The 18,376-nt window shown below is 50.6% G+C and overlaps 3 protein-coding genes and 1 long non-coding RNA gene across 6 annotated transcripts; 2 read left to right on the forward strand and 2 right to left on the reverse strand.

Moving 5' to 3' along the window:
• The first annotated feature begins 2,437 nt into the window (after window positions 1-2,437).
• LOC100843719 (proteasome subunit alpha type-6) lies at window positions 2,438-6,060 on the forward strand. Of its 2 annotated transcripts, XM_010237374.3 has the most exons (9): window positions 2,438-2,681; window positions 2,797-2,897; window positions 2,981-3,068; window positions 4,145-4,241; window positions 4,627-4,685; window positions 4,804-4,883; window positions 5,031-5,126; window positions 5,527-5,583; window positions 5,666-6,060. In XM_010237374.3, exons 1-9 carry the CDS (start codon window positions 2,546-2,548, stop codon window positions 5,741-5,743), a joined length of 792 nt encoding a protein of 263 aa, XP_010235676.1. In that variant the 5' UTR covers window positions 2,438-2,545; the 3' UTR covers window positions 5,744-6,060. The 2 variants fall into 2 exon arrangements, with proteins under 2 accessions (XP_010235676.1, XP_010235668.1); XM_010237366.3 differs by having other exon boundaries at window positions 2,442-2,681; window positions 5,527-6,035.
• LOC100844024 (protein STRICTOSIDINE SYNTHASE-LIKE 4) lies at window positions 5,328-8,074 on the reverse strand. Of its 2 annotated transcripts, XR_001405623.2 has the most exons (6): window positions 7,734-8,074; window positions 7,434-7,643; window positions 7,150-7,217; window positions 6,647-7,016; window positions 6,194-6,556; window positions 5,328-6,080 (listed from the first exon to the last, which is right to left on the reverse strand). XR_001405623.2 is itself a non-coding variant. In XM_003559921.4 (5 exons), the coding sequence occupies exons 1-5, from the start codon at window positions 7,878-7,880 to the stop codon at window positions 6,248-6,250; spliced, it is 1,104 nt and encodes a 367-aa protein (XP_003559969.2). In that variant the 5' UTR covers window positions 7,881-8,069; the 3' UTR covers window positions 6,036-6,247. The 2 variants fall into 2 exon arrangements, 1 of the variants encoding a protein (XP_003559969.2); XM_003559921.4 differs by having other exon boundaries at window positions 6,036-6,556; window positions 7,734-8,069.
• A 3,165-nt stretch (window positions 8,075-11,239) lies between these two features.
• Window positions 11,240-12,033, reverse strand: LOC112269821. Its single transcript, XR_002961957.1, has 2 exons — window positions 11,920-12,033; window positions 11,240-11,845 (listed from the first exon to the last, which is right to left on the reverse strand). It is a non-coding gene; the product is annotated as an uncharacterized LOC112269821 (long non-coding RNA).
• A 1,531-nt stretch (window positions 12,034-13,564) lies between these two features.
• Window positions 13,565-14,657, forward strand: LOC100844322. The gene has a single exon (XM_003559922.4). It carries the CDS (start codon window positions 13,669-13,671, stop codon window positions 14,182-14,184), a length of 516 nt encoding a protein of 171 aa, XP_003559970.1. The 5' UTR covers window positions 13,565-13,668; the 3' UTR covers window positions 14,185-14,657.
• Window positions 14,658-18,376: the final 3,719 nt, after the last annotated feature.

Genomic DNA, 18,376 nt, shown 5'->3' on the forward strand with positions numbered 1-18,376 from the left:
GATAGCCAGACCACAGGGTCGGCACAGGCTGGAAGCGTCCCTCCCACCTTCTCTCTCTTGGGTGCCGCTGAGTCCATGAGTGGCCGCAAGATCGATGACAAGTATAAGACAGAGGAGCAGAAGGCATGGGACAGTAAGAGGAGGCATAAAAAGAGGGGACGCGACGGCAAGACCATCAAGGAGTCCTCCACTGTCACTCAAGATGAGATGCACCATGTGCCTGACATAACTGGAGTCTGGGAGGACATTAGGCCTGACATTCTCATCAAGAACCCATATCAAGGCCAGAGATTCGAAGACCGGATGCTTCTTTACTATCCTGGAAGACAGATGGTCACCGAAGATTCCCTGCGTGCCATGTCCAGAGAGATGCAAGAGCTTCATCAGTTCTACATGCAAGCATCAGCTGGTTCTGAACAGCATGCCCAACAGATCAATGTTAGGATCCCACGAGACTATGGCTTTTTTGACCAAGAAACTGGGAGCATTCAGGAACGTCCTATCACCTTTGGTGTGGAGTTCAACGAACTGTTCCACCTCTTCAACCGCCAAAAGCTTGATATCAACCTCTTAAGGCTGTGGTCTGCCTACCAAATAAGAGAACTGCGGCGATTGGAGGTCAAAAAAGTAGCCATTCCAGACCCCGCGATGTTCAACTACGGTGACATCGGTTTTGAGCCTGAAAAGTATGCCTCAAGAACCATGGCATCTAAATACTTGGTGGCATGTCTCGAGAAATACACAGACGACGACTTCATCCTCTTCTTCCTTAATTTGGAGTAAGTTCAATTTTATATATGGAACCGTTTGTTTTTTCTAATTCAGTCTTTCTTATACACCCTTAGGTACTAAAATTTGTTTCTTTTGAAAACAGAGACCATTCCGTGACACTACTCATTTGTTTGTCTTGGTCCGCGGTGTACTATTTCGATTCACTGCTTCCGAAGAAGGGTGTTCGACGTTGGTTCTGAAAACCCATCAAATCACTCATTAACACTGCCTGGAAAGTGGCGACCAAGGAAAAACTAGCTGGTAAAGGCTATAAAGACGAGCCTCACCACAACCACAGGTTCTCTTGCCAGCAACAGCCGCCCGGTAGTGTGTTCTGTGGCTACTACTGCTGTCACATCCTTATGTAGAATGCCAGCATGTTCAAGCCTGAGTGGAAGGGGTCAGTCGCGGCGATGGAAGAGTACTGGCGGTCCCGAATGACAATGGGGCACCGACCTAAATGGGTCGTGTATAACATTCAAAGGGAGTTCGCCCATCTCATAAACAACGAGGTCATCAAGCCTAGTGGGGACTTCTTCGAACGTGTGGAACAAGTCGTGTTTAGGGTCCACCCACGACAATAGATTCATTTGTATTCTTTATATACTTCCATGAAATTTTGACACTTTGCAAATTATGCTTTTATGAAATTTTGACACTTTGTAATCAATGTCGTGAAGTGAGATACATTTGTATTCTTTATATGATGCGGCTTATATACAATTGTATGCTTGAAATGATGTAATGTGATGCGGCTTTATATGTATTTTTTTGTGATGAGATACATTTTGTATATAATTTGCTGAGCTGTATATAATTTGCTGTGTATTTCCTGTGTATTTACTGTGGTTTTAATTATTATTTTTAATACCGAAAACGTATCAGTGTCGGTCGACCGACCTACAATGATGGGGCGACGCGACCGTTACTGATGCATATATCATCAGTGACGGTCGCTCCTTCACGACCGTTACTGATGCATATATCATCAGTAACGGTCGTGAAGGAGCGACCGTCACTGATGTATATATACATCAGTAACGGTCGCAGTAACACGAAGTTAGTAACGGCAGCCCCGACCGTTACTGATATGATTTTTCGACCGTTACTGATAGCCGTTCCTCCTGGTTTGTGTTAACTCTCTCGTACGGGGCAATGATTCCTGAGAAATTTAAGTGCCCCGAATACGACCGATGGAAACGAGAAGAAGAATCTGGAGAGGAGAAACGGAAAGAAGCTCGGATCCACATTGAAATGAATCTCTAATTCGGTTCGGGATAACTCTTCGATGTCATCTTTTCGGAACAACTTAACTTCTGGACGTCGTTATCAGGCGAACACGGATCAACTTATCGTCGTTATCAGGCCGAACGAACACGAGCCCAAAAACAGCGTGACATGCGGATGGGACAGAGAGGGGGAGAAGGGGCGGTTCTGGGCCGGGCTTTTCTTCCTGCCCACGCGAAAAAGGCTTCTCAGCGGATGGATGGGCCAGTTGTTCCTGCGCCTGGCTTTTCTTACTGCCCACGCTAAAAAGGCCTCTCAACGGGTAGATGGGCCAGCCGCTCCTGGGCTGCAAGTAGACACGCGAATGGCCTGCAAGTAGACGGGCCAGCCGAATCTTTTCTTGCAACGGAAGAAGAACCCGTACGGGGGTACTCCGTACTCGACACAAAGCCGCTTCCTCCGGCCTGCTCCTCTTCTTCCCCGCTCGTCTCCGGTCTCCCCACCCACACCGCCACACGTGTCACGCCCAAGCCTAGAGCGGCCGGCGATGTCCTCTGCAGGGGGCGGCGGCGTCCTTGGCGTCGGCGCAAGCAGCAGCCGCGGCGGCGGAACCGCACGAAAGGGCCCCGGCCACGACCGCCGCATCACCGTCTTCTCCCCCGAGGGCCGCCTCTACCAACTCGGTGAGTACAACGTCTGTGCTTGCCTTCTCTCAAACCCCCCGAAATCGAGCTCCACGAGGCTGCCGCAACTACGCTTCGTGGTGATCCTGCCCTGTGCGCGTTGTGTCTGTCGCAGAGTACGCGTTCAACGCCGTGAAGCTGGCGGGGATCACCTCCGTGGCAGTGCGCGGGGTCGACTCCGTCACCGTCTTCACCCAGCATGATAAGGATCCGATAGTGAGTGCCAGCACCGGTGACCGACGAGGCGCAAACGGCAAAATCATGGAATAACCGGCTGCCTTTTGCTTTTTGCATTTCAGGACCCGTTGCTGGATAGAACAGACCCCGTCTTCTCGCGCGTGTTCGCGATCACGGAGCGGCTGGGTATCGTCGCCACAGGGATGGCAGGTGAGCGATTCCCCCTACCTTACCTTTGTGATCTCCGCCCGTTCCCGATTCCATGTGTAATAACGCGGTGCATGCAATTTTGTTACTGCTCGTAGTCAGTTCGCAGCCGCATTGGAGGTTGCGAGATCGGCTAGAAGTTACACTTATGATGCTTTTGTTAAACTGAATTTTTTTACCAGGACATCTTATATCTTACTCCGTACATTGGTTCTAGTTTTCCTAGTTAATTGTATTCTTCGAGCTGAATCACATTTTAGGTTGGGTACTATATTCTGGATGATGATCTATTTGATGATCTGAAACCTTGGGTATACAGTATACGCAGTTATCACCCGAGATTCTTAATTAGAGAACTCTTATATTATGTGTTAAATTATTAATACAGTTTTATTTTGATAAATTTCTTGTCCTGTTTCTCCTATGTGAAGCAGTTCTGTACTTCTGTGTTGTGTTAATTGTTAAATGTTAATACAGTTTTAGTTGGATAAATTTCTTGTCTGGTTTCTCCTATGTGAAGCAGTTCTGCGTTGTGTTAATACCCTGTCGAGATGCGTGAATGGTTGTATTTTACTGGGTACTCTACTACCTTGGGCAACTAAATAGTTAAGCTACTATTTGACTAGTTTTGCTCCATATACTATGATTGCATTGTACTCTTTGGTTTACTACCTCTTCTTAGTTCCACAACATGCCGCTTAGTTTACCATTGAACATCTATACTTTCGTACTTTCTGTAGCAACTATATGCAGCTTAGTTACAGGTTTACATGGAAGTTGGAACACTGAATAGGCAAATAGAATTAGTGGCCTTTGGCCTTTGTTTCGATTTCTGCCCCTGTATAGTGGCCTTTGGCCTTTGTTTCTCTTTCTTTCCTTTTTTTGTTTGGGGATCCATTGGGTCCCGGTTTTGTTGCATTGTTGTACTTGTGCTTCTTGCGCTTTCTTCTCAATGAAAATGACACGCTGCTTGGCGTGTTCGAGAAAAAAAAATAGAATTAGCAGGATATGGTACTATATGATAACATTTTATCAGTCCGTTTGTTCAAGATTATTGACTGGCTTTCTATTCATTGCAGCTGACGGAAGAGCATTAGTTCACGAGGCAAGGAACCAAGCCGCAGAGTTCCGTTTCAAATGGGGATATGAAATCCCTCCTAGGGTGTTGGCTCAATGGTAAGCTTTGGTCTTAATAATAAAATACAAGACACAGCAATACAGGACACAAACCTATATTTGATTCAGAACATTCAAAATGCCTTTTAGTCATTTCGAGAGGAATGAAGAGAGATTTTTCTGCCAATAGTTCGTTTCTACTACCTCCGTTCCATAATTCTTGTCTCAAATTTGCCCAAATATGAATGTATCTATTCCTAAAAAGTGTTTAGATACATGTAACATTTCGACACGAATTATGGAATGGAGGGAGTATTTTAGTATCAGAGCTGACCTTTTGTTGCTAAGCTATATGTGCACAGTACTTAGTTCAATAACTTGACATAGTTTGTTCATTTCGCGGAATGTTTTATATAACCAATTGCGTATTTTTGGTTGTTTGTAGGATTGCAGACAGAGCACAAATCCGCACCCAGCATGCTGGCATGAGACCTTATGGAGTTGGTTAGTCCTACATCCATCTTATTTCTTTGCATATTGGAGAGTGTCGGAACTTGCTAGTATCTTCGGCTTCCTTTATGTTCTAAAGCTCCTATTGTTTATCCTTTTATCTTGTTCACAGTTGCTATGATCTTCGGAATTGATGGAGAGAAAGGAACTCTCTTTACATGTGATCCTGCTGGGATATGCCTTGGTTGCAAGGTATTCAAGGAATTTTGTGCTGTTCATTAACTTGTTTTCAATTATCCAAACCAGTCACCATTTTGTGGATGTCTGTAAAGTTTGTAATAAGGTGCGTAAATCAGAAACATGTTTACATTAAATGCATTCTTGATGTCATCTCCTCAGGCAGCAAGCGCAGGTCTCAAAGACAGTGAAGCTATCAAGTATCTCGAGGAAAAAATGTCAGGCAATCCTTCTCTATCGTTTGAGGCAACCAGTGAGGTCAGTGTAACATGGTAGTTCCTTTGTTTTTCTTCCAGCACTTCACGCATGATGTTTTCTCTTTCGGTGAAATAAGGAAATTCTGTTTGGTCCCAATCTCATATTTCTTTGCATATTTATCTGTGTGGCAGCATTTTGAACTCATGATGTTGATAATGTTTGTTTCTGTCAAATGAGTTTGGTTCCTTGTGCTTCCGAAAATAGTAGAACTGACCCTTTTTTCACTCAAATACACGGCAGAGCAGAGCTCCTGCCCTGCCCTTATATTAGAAGGAGAAAAGACATAAAGTGTCCCAGGAGAGATTAACACGACTGCAGAACTGACCTATCTGTACTCTCAAAATTCTCCTGACCTAGTGGTTCAAAGACATTGTGATATATGTTCCTCTTTTTGTCCCAGATGGCAGCATTCGCATTGAGACACGTTCTGGGAGATATTAATAGCCTTGACATCGAGGTAATGTTCGTTTTTCTCCCTAACACGTGCATATGCTGCTCTATTTGCGCTCTGAACATTACAAGTAAGGCGAATGTTCCAGGTGGGATCCGTCGAGAAGGAGGAACCAGTTTTAAGAGTTTTCCTGCCGGCTGCCGGGCAAGAGAAGCATCGCGGATAAACAGAAGTCACTTGTGTCTGTTGGATGTGAGATTCAAATCTTGTAGTCGTCCATTGTCCATCATAACCTCCTGGTACCTTGCTAGGTCCTCACAAGTGTGGCGAATCACTCGATCATATGGCTGATAGGACTGCAGTTTCTCGTATTCCGTAATGTTTAGCATGTCTTTCTTTTTCTTCTCTTTTTTGAGATCACCGGAATGTCTAGCGTTGGATCTCATTTCGATCATCAAACGGCCTAGGAACACCCTGTTCACCCGCCATCCTTTATGAATCTTCTACAACTCGGTGAATTCTGGAACCATGATCTCATTCCAATGAAAGGGCCTGGAAACACCCTGCTCACACATCATTCTTATCAATCTTTTACAACTCAGTGAATTCTGGAACCATGATTGGGAGTACTAACTGATCGAAGTGCCGAAGCTATCAGCTACGAGATGCACCCTACCTTTATTGTTTCCGATGGGCAGCGGACGACGACACTCCCCTACTGTCACCATGTCTACGAGGAAGCAGCTGCAGCCTGCTGCTGCGCCTGTGTCACCTTGGCCAGCGGCAGCTTGCCGACGAAGTCCGCCCAGAGGCTTCCCAGCAGGAGGTGCCCGTCGAACTCCGTCACGGAAGTGATGAAGTTGATCACCTTCCCCTCGGTGTCGTCGAGCACGCGGAGGATCTCACCGTCCTCCGACACATGCGCCACCATGGCTCCCTTGGCCGTCGCCTTGATCGCGTGGAGGAGCACCGGGAACGACGCGACGACTCTCTTGGTCCACGTCCAGCGGGTCACCAGGTCCAGCCACGGCGACCTCAGCTGCATTTTGCGGCAGCAAGAAAATTCTGAGACCATGCTCTGTTCATCCTATGAAGATAGATACTGATATGCCAAGCTTGTGAGTGTAACCTGGATGAGGGCGATCCAGAAGGAGCCGTCGGTCGCAAGACGGATGTTGTCCGGAGAGCCAGGGAGGTTCTCGACGAAGGTCTCCGGCTGGCCAGCCTTGTCCCCTTTCAGCCACAGCTTGGTGCATCTGTACCCGCCGGACTCGCAGACGATGACGAAGGCCTGGTCATGGGAGAGGGCGACGCCGTTGGCGAAGGCGAGGTTGTCGAGCGCGACGGTGGCCTTGCCGGTGCTGGGGTGGTACGCGAGGAGGCGGCCCGTCGGGCGGGATTCCAGGTAAGCCAGGAACCAGAGGTCGAAGCCGAACCGGGTGCTCGCGTCGCTGAAGTACACCGTCCCGTCCGACGCCTCGATCGCCGCGTCCGCGAACCTGATGATCCCACGACCAAGAGATGGACAGATAAGTTTGGGGGGGGGGGGGGGGGGGGCAATCACGGGCACGGCGTTTGCAAATCTGCCCCGTGAATCGAAGACGACTTGTCAGTGTTATTGTCAGTCCTGACCTGATCGGGGAGCCATCGACCGTTGATGCGAGAATGGTCACCCGTTCCTCATCGACCCTCAGCAATCCCTGCCACAGATTAATTCATCCACACCCACAGAAACGCTTTCAGGTTCAGCATAGTGATCTCGAGCCATTGGACAGAATACTCGTGCCGTTCAAAAACAAAAGAAACAAGAAGAAACGATTGTTGGCATGATCTGGTCACGCGGCGCATGCAAGCAAGACGATGCCGCTCTTTGGAGCGAGGCACGCACGCACGTCAGCGTGCATGTGACGGCGTACCTTGTCGGCGTCGCAGACGAGCATGGAGCCGTCGGCGGAGGGGGCGATCCCGAGGAGGCCGGTGCCGCCGACGAAACGCCAGTTCTCCCAGGACCCGTCGGGGAGCATCCTCTGCAGCCAGCCGTCCCTGGTGGCCGTGTACACCGCCCCGCCGTGCACCTGCACGTCCTCCGGCCCGCTCAGCCGCCCTGCCCCCAGCTTCTCCAGCCCCTGCACAATCTCTTCTTAGACAAAACATCAGCAAGCATGATAAAAAAACACGGCAGATACAGAAAGAACGGCATAGAAGCGGTGACTGGCCTGGAGGAGGTTATTGGGCGTGTGGCGGGGGCCGGCGGGGAACGGCGGCGACGGGGCCGGGTCGATGGGGCAGTTGAGCGCCACGTGCACCGCCAGCGACACCGCCACGGCCAGTGCCGCCGCCGCGCCGAACAAGCCCGGCGCCATATCTGCTGATCGACCACCCGAATTAATCCCCCGATCGACGTCGGCCGGCGCCGGCGACGGACTAATGCTAATAGACTACTTCAGTACTGACGGAAAACTGGGAGTGCTAGGCTAGGCTGGAGTAGTACTGTTGCTCTTATAGCGTCCGTCCACTCGGCCACTGTCCAAAGACCAAACCAACTTGTCCTGATATGAGCAGATACTGTCAAACTGATCCATCGAGCTCTGTCCGCATTCTCGTGTTCGAGACGTAGGCGAACACGATAGGCGACGACGAGGAGGAGTGGTCCGAGCAGCACCGGGATCGGCATGCCTCGTTGTGATTGTATCTATCTATCCAGTGGGAAAAAGATCGAGAGCTCCGTGGCATGTCACGTCACGAAGGAAACTCGTGACCAGGACGCGGATCTCTGACGTGCTGCAGTCGCTCGCTGACATGTGGATCTCACTGGTGATGGAGGATCCACGCTACGTCATATATGCAGTATAAGTCAAATGATTCCTCTCCCGATAGAACCACATGGTCCACGTAGCAGTAGCTAGGCTCGAACGGTGCGCCGGGCCGTATGTACACGTTGCTGTGTGGCTACCCATATCTCTGCTGCTATGGATCGACCGCTAGCATGTGAACGTTGCACTGCAGCACTGGCTGCCTGGCTCAGTCAAAACATGTTGCTGTCTGGCCATGGCGTGTTATCTGCAAGCTCTCTGTGGCGACGACTGGAAACGTGGACACTGTACACGTCTGCATCAGAAGAACTGACCTCTTTGGGTAGTAGAATCAGTCGGCCTCAGGAAATTTCGGGCGGGGGCCGCGTCATTTTGTTCTGTAATGTTCGGGAGTTAGCTAGGCGGCCGGCCGGCTGCATGATGTGTATGGCTCGCAACAAGAACGATCATCAAAGGAGACGCTGATTAATCTCCGTTTACCCAAATGAGGCCCGTCTTCTTGTCACTTGGGTTCAGAAAACCAGAAAATTGAATTCTCGGTGTTGCGCGTTGGGTTTTTAAAGCATCTGCAACGTCGACAGGTTTGTACTCTCCGCTATTATGTTTCCATCTTTCCACAAGCAAATTGTATGCTAAGGAGTGAATTACAGAACCAGCACCATTGCGAAAGCGACATGGTTGGTCCTACGAAGAATCTGCATGCAGGTGACACAGCCGATCCATCATTGTTGCTCTAGAAAATGCCACGTCAATCACCTCTTAGCTGACTAACCTATATATGCACACGTATCCATGGATTTTGATCGATAATCGAGATCAATCAATCAAAAAAATAAAATGAGAAACGAGATCAATCAAAATTTGAAGACACAGAGACCCAGCTCACTGTGTACAAACGAAGGAAACAAAAAACAATAATCTCACGCCTTCCCTGCCTCTGACTAAAGATTGCAGATCACCCGAATCGTCAAACGAATCACCATCTTGCAGGGGCTCTGCGTATCTCGATATTATTGATCTGCAGGTCACAATGCCAATCTGTCCTTGTTTCTCTAGAAAATACATGTCACATCAATTAGCTGACTAATCACTATTGTGCTACTTACTTATGTTGCCCTTGGAAATTGGTTCGCGAAGTAAAGGAAAAAGAAAAAGGAAAGGCCTCCACCCCGCGTCCGCAAGGCCACAAAGCCCACAACCTTGATCCATTTTCTCTCACGCAACGCAAGACTGGAAGTTCCGTTTGATTCGCTCAAAAAAAAAGGAAGTTCCGTTTGAAAAATAAAGACTCGTCGCTTCATCAAAATAAATAAATAAATCCGTATCATCTGGACGGCACGTCGAACGGGCCTAGCCCAACAAACTGTGGACGTAGGGCTTCAGTCGTACGAGCGAGTTGGACACACACTTTTTCTGAGGAAAGTCTAAAAGAAACCTTGAAATTATAGAAGGTGTCGAAATCAAACCGCATGGTGATGCTGACAGAAACCGATTTTTCCCGAAGAAAGACTTCAGTCGGCGAGATCCAGCTTGGTGTCCAACTGTCCATGGATTGCCCGATGATGCTGGATTGCAGTTCGGCCACCAAAAGGAAGGCAGCGTGGCTGTGCAACAAGACAACGGTTGGAGGAGCCGCCGCCGCCGGCCGGTTTCTCTGAGGCGGCCAACAGCGGGAAGGGGATGATTCGATTCGGACCCCGCAGGCGAAGATCGACTGGAGCCTTTCCCGGACGAAGCTGCCGGCCCTCTGCATCGACAGCTACCGGGAACTGGACGACGAGATCATCCGCTTCTTCTTTTTTTTTTTACTATACAATGACTGTACGTGGCCACGGTATCTAAATTCCTTTTGCTTTCACATTAAACATAATTACAATGGTCTTCTCAGTGATTAGAGCGATGGATGCAGAAACGGGCGGCTGTTTCTCAGGCGGCTGTTCCAATCAGGGCATCGAGTGTCTGACCCGTCCAACGGTGTCATGCATGCCGTGTCGTCAGGGCTCGCGCCGCTCACCTTGGACTTCAATGTGAAGGAGGCCACCGGTGGTGCTGCTCCTCGAAGCGGAACCTTCGGCGCGCAGAGGCGTTGATCAAAATTGGTGCTCTAGGAGGCAGCCCAGCGAGTTGTCACCAGACCGAGTCCTATCCACGCGTGGGGAAACCACGCAGCACATCAACTTGAACGATCATGAGTACACATCACTACATCGCTGCGGGACTGGGAGTTTTCGATGAAATTTGTGCTCTATCAACTGGTTCAGGTGGTAACGACAAAGGTGTCGGTCGTTCGAGCTCCAATTTCATGTGTCTTGAGACTCTCTCTAATGCCCCCAAGGCTTGAGATCTACAAATGATAGGTGGTCATGTGGGGTAGGAGCATCTTTAGCAGCATGTTGCCTAAAACCAGTTTATGTATAGGAGTGAGAGACGTTTTTGCAGTAGGTTTTCAATAACCGTTCCCAGAAGCGGAGCTGCATAGGCATACCCTCATGCACATGTGTCAGGATAAAAAAGTTTTTAATGGTAACTATGTGCTCAATAAGGCTAATGCATCAGGTTGACTAGAAAGTGCGCAGGTTCACGTCTCCAGCTCCGCCCCTGACCGTTCCTTAAATTTTCTTTCTTATCACACCGACCTCCCAAATGTCAGCCACTCACCAGCTTTTTTCCTTCTTCCTTGGGTCTCTTCTCCTTTTTCTCTTCCTGTGCATGTGCAGCGCTTCGCCCCCAGGACGCCGCCGCTGCATTCCCGGTGCGTGCCGCGCCCCTCCAGACCGGAACAGAACAGCTCCTGCCCAGGTTCGAGTGAAAAGGTTGTCGACACAAAGATCAGATGGTCTGTCGTACGGAGTAGTTCCAAGCAGCTTCAGACTCTACAAGCAACATCGTACAGCATTGACCAGCCCGTATTGGATAAGCCAGATTACTCAGCACATCCTCCGTCCCATCCACCGGAGCAAGTTCATCACAGTCACAGGCCATAAGTATCAATGTCTGCAGAGCCTGTGCTCTCTCTGAGAGGCCTAAATGAAATCTCACTTGGATCACCACGGAACTCATGGAGAACCACTTCTTGATGTGTGACTGCAAACATTCAATGAAAGAACTCCTCATGCTGCAGGCCGGTGGGTGTAGCAGCTACAACGGACTGCAAATTACAGGCGTTTCAACTAAAAAAAGGTGAGAAGGACACTGCAAGCCACGAGGCCTACGCTTCTGCCGCTTCAGCCGTGCGCCGGAGCTCCCCCGCGCGCCCTTACTCCTACTCCCGTGCATCCGCCGCGCTCCCCTCCCGTGCAAGCTGCGAGGACGCCGGCGTCCCCAAATTCCCGCCGCGGTGCTGCTACCCCTGCGCGTCAGCGCTTCCGCCGCCGGCCGCCGTGCCCTTGACCCTGTGCACCTGCCCTGCGCGTCCGTCTCCCTCGAGCGCCGGTTCTCCCGCACGAGATCGTGGCTGCCGGTGGGTCACTGGCAACGTGGCGAGCACCGGGAAGTCCGCGAGGAGGCTGAGGAGGCTGAGGAGTTGAAAGGTCAGAGAGATCGAGGGCGCGAGATAAGGAGAGAAAGGACATCGGGTGAGAACGCGGACAGAAGTAATGCCGCTTCCTCCCATACGAAGGCGCCCAGGAGACGGACGAAAACGGACGTCGGACGACGACCACGGAAGCAATCCTCCTTTTATTATTTGGGTAGATAGATAGAAAAACACGGCCTAACAACGTTGGTCCATTTATCGCACGCAATGAGTTGGGGTTGAACGAGGCAGGTAAACCCGCCGGGCACGTCGAGAGGGCCCAGCCCAGTAAACCCGTGTTACGTCGGCCTTTCGGCCGAATCCTTTTGTCTGTCGTGGGCCGCCAAACACCAAGAACGCGGCCTTACCCCATCCCATGCATGGACCCATGCCATCAAGACTCGGCCGAGCGTCGCACGCACGCGTCTCATTGTCTGGTCGGTTGCGTCAGGCACGCGCGGGCGCGTGCAGGACACCTCGCCGTCCAGCCGCCCACGCCACGCAGCCGCGCCCCGGGCTGCGCCGGGACGGCCAGCAAGGATACGGACAGATTACACGAGTCAATCTTACGCCACGCCAATAAAGAAAAAAACCCCGAGATCACGCACGCAGCCGTCCCCACGCTATATCGAGAATTCGAGCTTACATATTATACTCCGTACGTGCACGCGCGATAGAGTGTGTGAAGGTACTCCCATAAACGGCTCGCACGTGTCTTACGTCGCTGTAGGTTGTCCATAGCCTTTACCGGTTCGTAGTACGTGTTGCACACTTGCACGAATGGAAAATCACTGACGCGGATATATATTGTGATCGACCGGGTGGTCAGAACGCGGGGTGTGAACGAAGGCCGGGGCGGCTTCTTCAGTGCAAGCAACCGCCTGGCCCTGGCGTACGTGTGTGTTTCGTTTGCTGGGGGGAACAGTCGTCGGAGGCAAGCCACAACAAATGCCACGGGAAACCATCGCTGTCTGTCTGTCCTAGTAGCTTGTGAAAACGCGGTTCATGTTCCACGAGAATCCTTATTAATTAACGTCCACTTCACGAAGCAGGAACGGGCCGATCCATCGATAGGTACGCGTGTGGGACTCAGTTATACCTCATTGTTTGATCGATCTTTAGCTCGTTTACACGCATTTGGACGGGGACAACCTGAACTGAGATGGTGCAATTTTATGTATTTGTTTATTTATTGCAAATTGCACCGCTACATCCACGAAGGCACGGAGCTGAGCTAAGTTCACCAACCAGGCTGAGACTATGATGGAGTACACTACAATACATTATTAACTGCAGGAACTTACGCATGCACAATTCATGATTATAACAAAAGGTAGACTCTACGAACAGGTCTTGAAAATATACAAATTCTCGTGCCGTACTTCGGTTACATTCCCACATGAGTGACGTGATTACGAGTTCATTTATTAACCATCCACGAGCAAACAAAAAAAATTCAAAAACAAATAGTGCCGTGGTTTGCTCGAACAAGCAAGCCGGCGGGCGGGGTACGAAACAGCGCTCGCAAGCTAGCGCCACCCATTCACCCAGACACAAGCAAGGAAACGACCCCGAGCCGCCCACTTGGCGACATCTGTCATGACATCCATCCAATGGACTCGCACCACGTGTCACCCCGGCCCGCTGAAACTCGTGGTCCCCCGCTCCATGATTCACTCCACCGCGGGCCCGCCCTGCTCCCGATAAAGGCCAAAGCCCCGGACGCCGACGAGGGATAAACGAAAAGCCGGAACACCACGCACCCGGGGATCTTGTGAGCGTCGCGGGAGCAGAAGCCGCCGGGGTATAGCTTCATCGGAGACTATGGAGGCGGGGGCGGGAGCGGGGGCGCAGCATCAGGAGGGGGAAGAAGGGGAGGTGGCGTGCGAGTGCTGCGGGTTCACGGAGGAGTGCACGGCGAGGTACATCGCCGGGGTGCGGGAGCGGTACGGGGGCAGGTGGATCTGCGGGCTCTGCGGGGACGCCGTCGCCGAGGAGATGGGCCGGGCGCCGACCATCTCGCCCGCGGAGGCGCTCGACCGCCACGCCCGCGTCTGCGGCGGCGGCCGCGGGGCCCTCGCGCCGCCGCCGCCAGGCCCCGGGAGCGGGGACGACCTCATCGCTGCGCTGCGCCTCCTCCTCCGCCGCAGGCTCGGGTCCCCACCGCGGCCGCCGCAGCAGAGGAGGATGGTCGTCCGCTCCACGCCCAGTAGCCCGATGCGCGACGGCGGCGCCGCTGCAACCGGCGGCGGCGGTGGCGGCGGCATCGTCTCCTCCGCGGCCGGCGCAGGCGCCTCGCTTGCGCGCACGGAGAGTTGCTTCGCCGCGCTCGTGGAGTAAGAAGGCACAGAACGAATTAAGCCGAGGAAATCGAGGACCACCCAAAACGGTAGTAGTCTTTTTCCCGTAGATTAGTTGCCTTTAGCTCCGGTCATCTGTAATGCAGATCATGGCCTTTGTGTTCGTTTCTAGTCTCTAGGATGTACTCCAGTAATCCAGACTATGGAGCAGTAATCAAGAGCAATAAGACATGTGTACAGCGTAGAGGGGAGGACCTAGCATATCAATATGGAAGTAATTCCATGTTCTACCGAGTAGTACCAGCCAGACCAATGCACAGTTTTTTTTTTGGAACAAGCCAATGTACAGTTTCTTTTTTCATCCTACTGTTTTTTGTGTTCATCTAGCTCTATGTTCATGCTTAACTTTTCGCCTTTTGTATCAGAAAGGCTCTCCACCTGAACAATGCATGTACACATCATAAAAGGACTCCCTTCCATTTGTATTGATCAGAACAGGATGTACAGATGAAACATGCAAGCATCTAATCTCACTGAATACTTGAACGAAATCATATTTGCCGTTTGGATCAGGCGAGGAAAGAATTAATTTTCTTATGAAACCAGGAACAAAGTTTAATTTCTCTTCTTTCTGATCATGGATAAATAAAGTCTCGGTTGAGTCCGACAGATCGGAATCACACCGGATTTTCAACTGTCTGTAATTTTATCTACGTATGGTACACGTGTGGACGTGCAGCGTGAGGCCGATCGCTGAATCTTCGGCAGTACTACTACTACTACAGTACCACCACTCGATTCTTAGAGCTACCTTAAGGGCAAGCCGTATTATCTGTCCGGTGTCATCTCTATCTCTCCATTAACAGCACAAATCTATTAGGAGCTCAGCGGCGAATCGGTCAAGATAAGCACAGGTCTTTAGAGCCTGGCACACTATTGCTAGCTAACCGGTTGACGTGTCGACGACTCGCATTCAATTGCAAGATTAGACCCTGAAGGAGAAAGTGTGTCCATCGATCCTCCGTAATGGAGACAAATAGCTTCTTTACGTAAGTGCAGATTGATGCTTACATGACAGTTCCCTGTATCCAGCCGATAATTAAAGTATGGAACAGTATTCCGCCGTGGCGATGCCACTCATCATAGATCATCTTCAGGAAGCCTCATTTGGATTTGGAAAGCGCCGTGGACTTAACAAGGATAGATAGAGGCCGACAGTATTTTTTGTTTTGTTTTTGACACCAGCGACAGACAGTAGATTGCTGTTACTCCCTCCATACAACAAAAGATCTCTTAACTTTGTCAAAATTTGAAGGTATCTAAACATGACTTAGCGTATAAATACATTCAAATTTGATCGAAGTCTGAACTGAATAAATTGAGCTCGAGCAAGTGACCTGCACGACCCATTCTAGCTCGGGCTGATCCAATACAAGTGATCGAGCTCACTTGTGCCTCTGCAACTGTGAGCCATGCCAAATTATTGGCCCTCGTTACGGATACAGGCAAAGCAGATGCTCTCCGACTGTTGACTTGGAACAGGACAAGACAAAGACAAAAGCTCGTGAATTGTGATGAGATGCCATTGCCATCTCCGAAGATGTGCCAATCCAGAGAATGAGCGGGAAGTGTTTGGCCGATAATTGAGGGTAAAGTATCAAAGTACTCGTAGGGTAGGCGGCCTTGCATTGCACACCGTATCGTCTCTGTGCACTTTGCTCAGGGAATCAGAGTTCCTTTCAGGCATAGAAAAAAAACACAGTACGAGCATCATGGTGACCACCACAGTTTTCTGGAAAAGGTTCTCTCTGTTTGTTCGAGAAAAGGTTCTCTGCCACACACACACGGGCACGACACACACGTGTGAGGCCAGTTTAGCACTGGTGCCCAGCGGAGGGGCAATTTCAACGAAACAAGACATGGAGACAAAACTATTTTACAAGATAAATTCGTCGCGAAACTATCTAACTCTTTTGTCCAAAATAGTTTTGGCTCAAGCTCAGTTTTGTCGAAATCGACCAGGAGGAGGCGTGTGATTACTTGTCATTTCGTCATCTTAGGAATGGATGTGACCGATCTGAGACCTAGGACACGACGGATCGTTGTACACGCGTGCCTGTAGGCGGTAGCAGAAACCAGCGCAGGACAGATGAACTGGAGAAGAAATTTGACACAAAGCCCTTAAATATTTAGACGAGCGTGTGCAGAAAGGCGCCCTGGAACACCTCTTGATTAGATTAGATTACAATCGCCATCGTTTCTGAGTTTTCACAATCCAAGCAATGAAGGAAACGTACGTACGCACGTACTGTTAGCTACAGTAGACAACCTGTCGCCGAAGCCGAGGGACAACATCATGACGCGGATTGACGACGACTGAAAGGGAATTGAGCCGAGAAACTAAACAGTTTTCTGCACGTTGAATGAATCATTTTTGCTTTGCTGCACACGCAAGAAAACACACAAAGAAAGAGCCTGGAAGTCACTTGGTTGGGAAAGCTTTGTGCAAGATGCGCGCGATTCGGATCGGGCCGGTCCGGCGGGTCTGAACTTTTTCCTGGGAGCTTCCTTCAGGTCAGGTTCGCCACCTGTAGGCTTTAAAGAATTTGTTGCAACTGCATGCTGGCACCTCTGGTGGGAGCGAAGGAAAATTGTGCATGAGGAACCAGTCCAGCCACCGGTTCGTTCTGCATTAGCTATACGAGTTCTAGTTTCAAATTTCGTCGCTGCTGTGCCCGGGAATGCTCCGCAAGATTGGGTGAAGCTCAACATAGACGCCTCTTTCGATGCTGATGGTCTGTGTGGGACGGTTGGCGCTGTCATCCGAGATCACCACGCCAACTTTGTTGCTGCTATCAATTGGAGACTCGACTTCGTCGCAGATGAAGTGGCAGAAGCTCACGCCGTCCGTGTTGGCCTGGAGTTTGCTCTCCTTGCTGGGTGTTCTAGAATCAGCATCAGTTCGGACTCCTCCGCCGTTGTTGACGCACTCTCGGCTGGCCACCAACCCTATGGCGCTGCTGCTGCCATATATGAAGATTGCTTCTCCCTCCTAGACGACCTTGTGCAGTTTGACATTGGCCACTGCCTCCGAGACTCAAACAAAGTTGCCCATGAACTGGCTCGCGTAGCTAAGTATCAACTCTTTAATTCTTGGTATGATTCCCCCCCTGCTTGCATTGTATCTCTCCTCGGTGAGGATGTAACCCTTATTACCAATCAATAGAGAGATATTTTGCTGTAAAAAACACACACAAATAAAGAGCCTGCCTGCCTGCGTATTAACGTAGCACGTAACCGCGTGTCGGTCAGACCGGCAAGAAATCTGATGACCTCAGATCCCCCGCGGGACCAGGATTTGATGTTGGCGAGAATTAGGTCACCTAAAAAAAATCTTAGCCTCAAATCAAACATTCAGACTGGCAAATTAAGTGCGGCTTTCAGTTCACCTTAACACAGTGGCAAGATCAGAAGTTGACCTGAACACAGTGGTAACAGCACGCAGGTGCAAACGCTGTCGAAATTCAGAACTTGGCTGCACGTACAGCCGGACCTGTAAACTACGGAGTACCACTGTCGTCGGGTACGCACGCTAAGCTTCATCTGATGTAGGCGACATGGCCGAACCTGACCGCCGGAACCACCGAGCCTCCGAGGCAACTCCCTGCTCTGTCAGCCAACAAACTCAACACCGCCTTGAACTTGATGAGGCCGCGCGCAACGGCACCGGCGCCCTTCTCCGGCTGCCGTTTCCTGGCCACGGCGGACAAGTGCTCTTGTTGATCCTGATGATCGGCCGCGGCGACCTTAGCCCGGCGGCGCTGAAACCAAGACCGACGCCGGCGACCGCAGGAGGAAGGACCAAGGAAGAGAAGCAAGAAGAAGAAGACGATGATCCTGCTGCACCATTACCACCACGTTCCATTTGATTGAGGAGAGGACACAAGGTACGGCTTTATTTATAGGCGGTATATTGACAGTGCGTGATGAACTGATGCGACCTACAGTACTAGCTAGCAGTACTCCATGGGTCTAGGATGAGCCGGCCGGAGAGGCGGACACAAATGGCGTCCGGACGCCGGTGCCGTGCCGGCCGGGACGGAGAGCGATGGGGGGGAGGGGGACGTGCTGCGCCAGCTGAACCTCTGACCTGTTAATCAGATATAGCTAGCTGCCAAGCGCAAGATTCAATTTGTTGGCTAATCCCTCGATGCGATGAACGCAAGCAAAAC

Source organism: Brachypodium distachyon, chromosome 1 (genome assembly GCF_000005505.3).
Source record: "Brachypodium distachyon strain Bd21 chromosome 1, Brachypodium_distachyon_v3.0, whole genome shotgun sequence".
Lineage (NCBI taxonomy): Eukaryota > Viridiplantae > Streptophyta > Magnoliopsida > Poales > Poaceae > Brachypodium > Brachypodium distachyon.

Coding starts and splice junctions, on each gene's coding strand:
- LOC100844024 (XM_003559921.4), bottom strand. CDS start 7,880: ATGGCGCCGGGCTTGTTCGGCGCGGCGGCGGCACTGGCCGTGGCGGTG. Junction 7,644..7,733: donor CGCCCAATAACCTCCTCCAG/GCCAGTCACCGC, acceptor GAGATTGTGCAG/GGGCTGGAGAAGCTGGGGGC. Junction 6,557..6,646: donor TCTGGATCGCCCTCATCCAG/GTTACACTCACA, acceptor CGCAAAATGCAG/CTGAGGTCGCCGTGGCTGGA.
- LOC100844322 (XM_003559922.4), top strand. CDS start 13,669: ATGGAGGCGGGGGCGGGAGCGGGGGCGCAGCATCAGGAGGGGGAAGAA.
- LOC100843719 (XM_010237366.3), top strand. CDS start 2,546: ATGTCCTCTGCAGGGGGCGGCGGCGTCCTTGGCGTCGGCGCAAGCAGC. Junction 3,069..4,144: donor CGTCGCCACAGGGATGGCAG/GTGAGCGATTCC, acceptor TATTCATTGCAG/CTGACGGAAGAGCATTAGTT. Junction 4,242..4,626: donor CCTAGGGTGTTGGCTCAATG/GTAAGCTTTGGT, acceptor GGTTGTTTGTAG/GATTGCAGACAGAGCACAAA.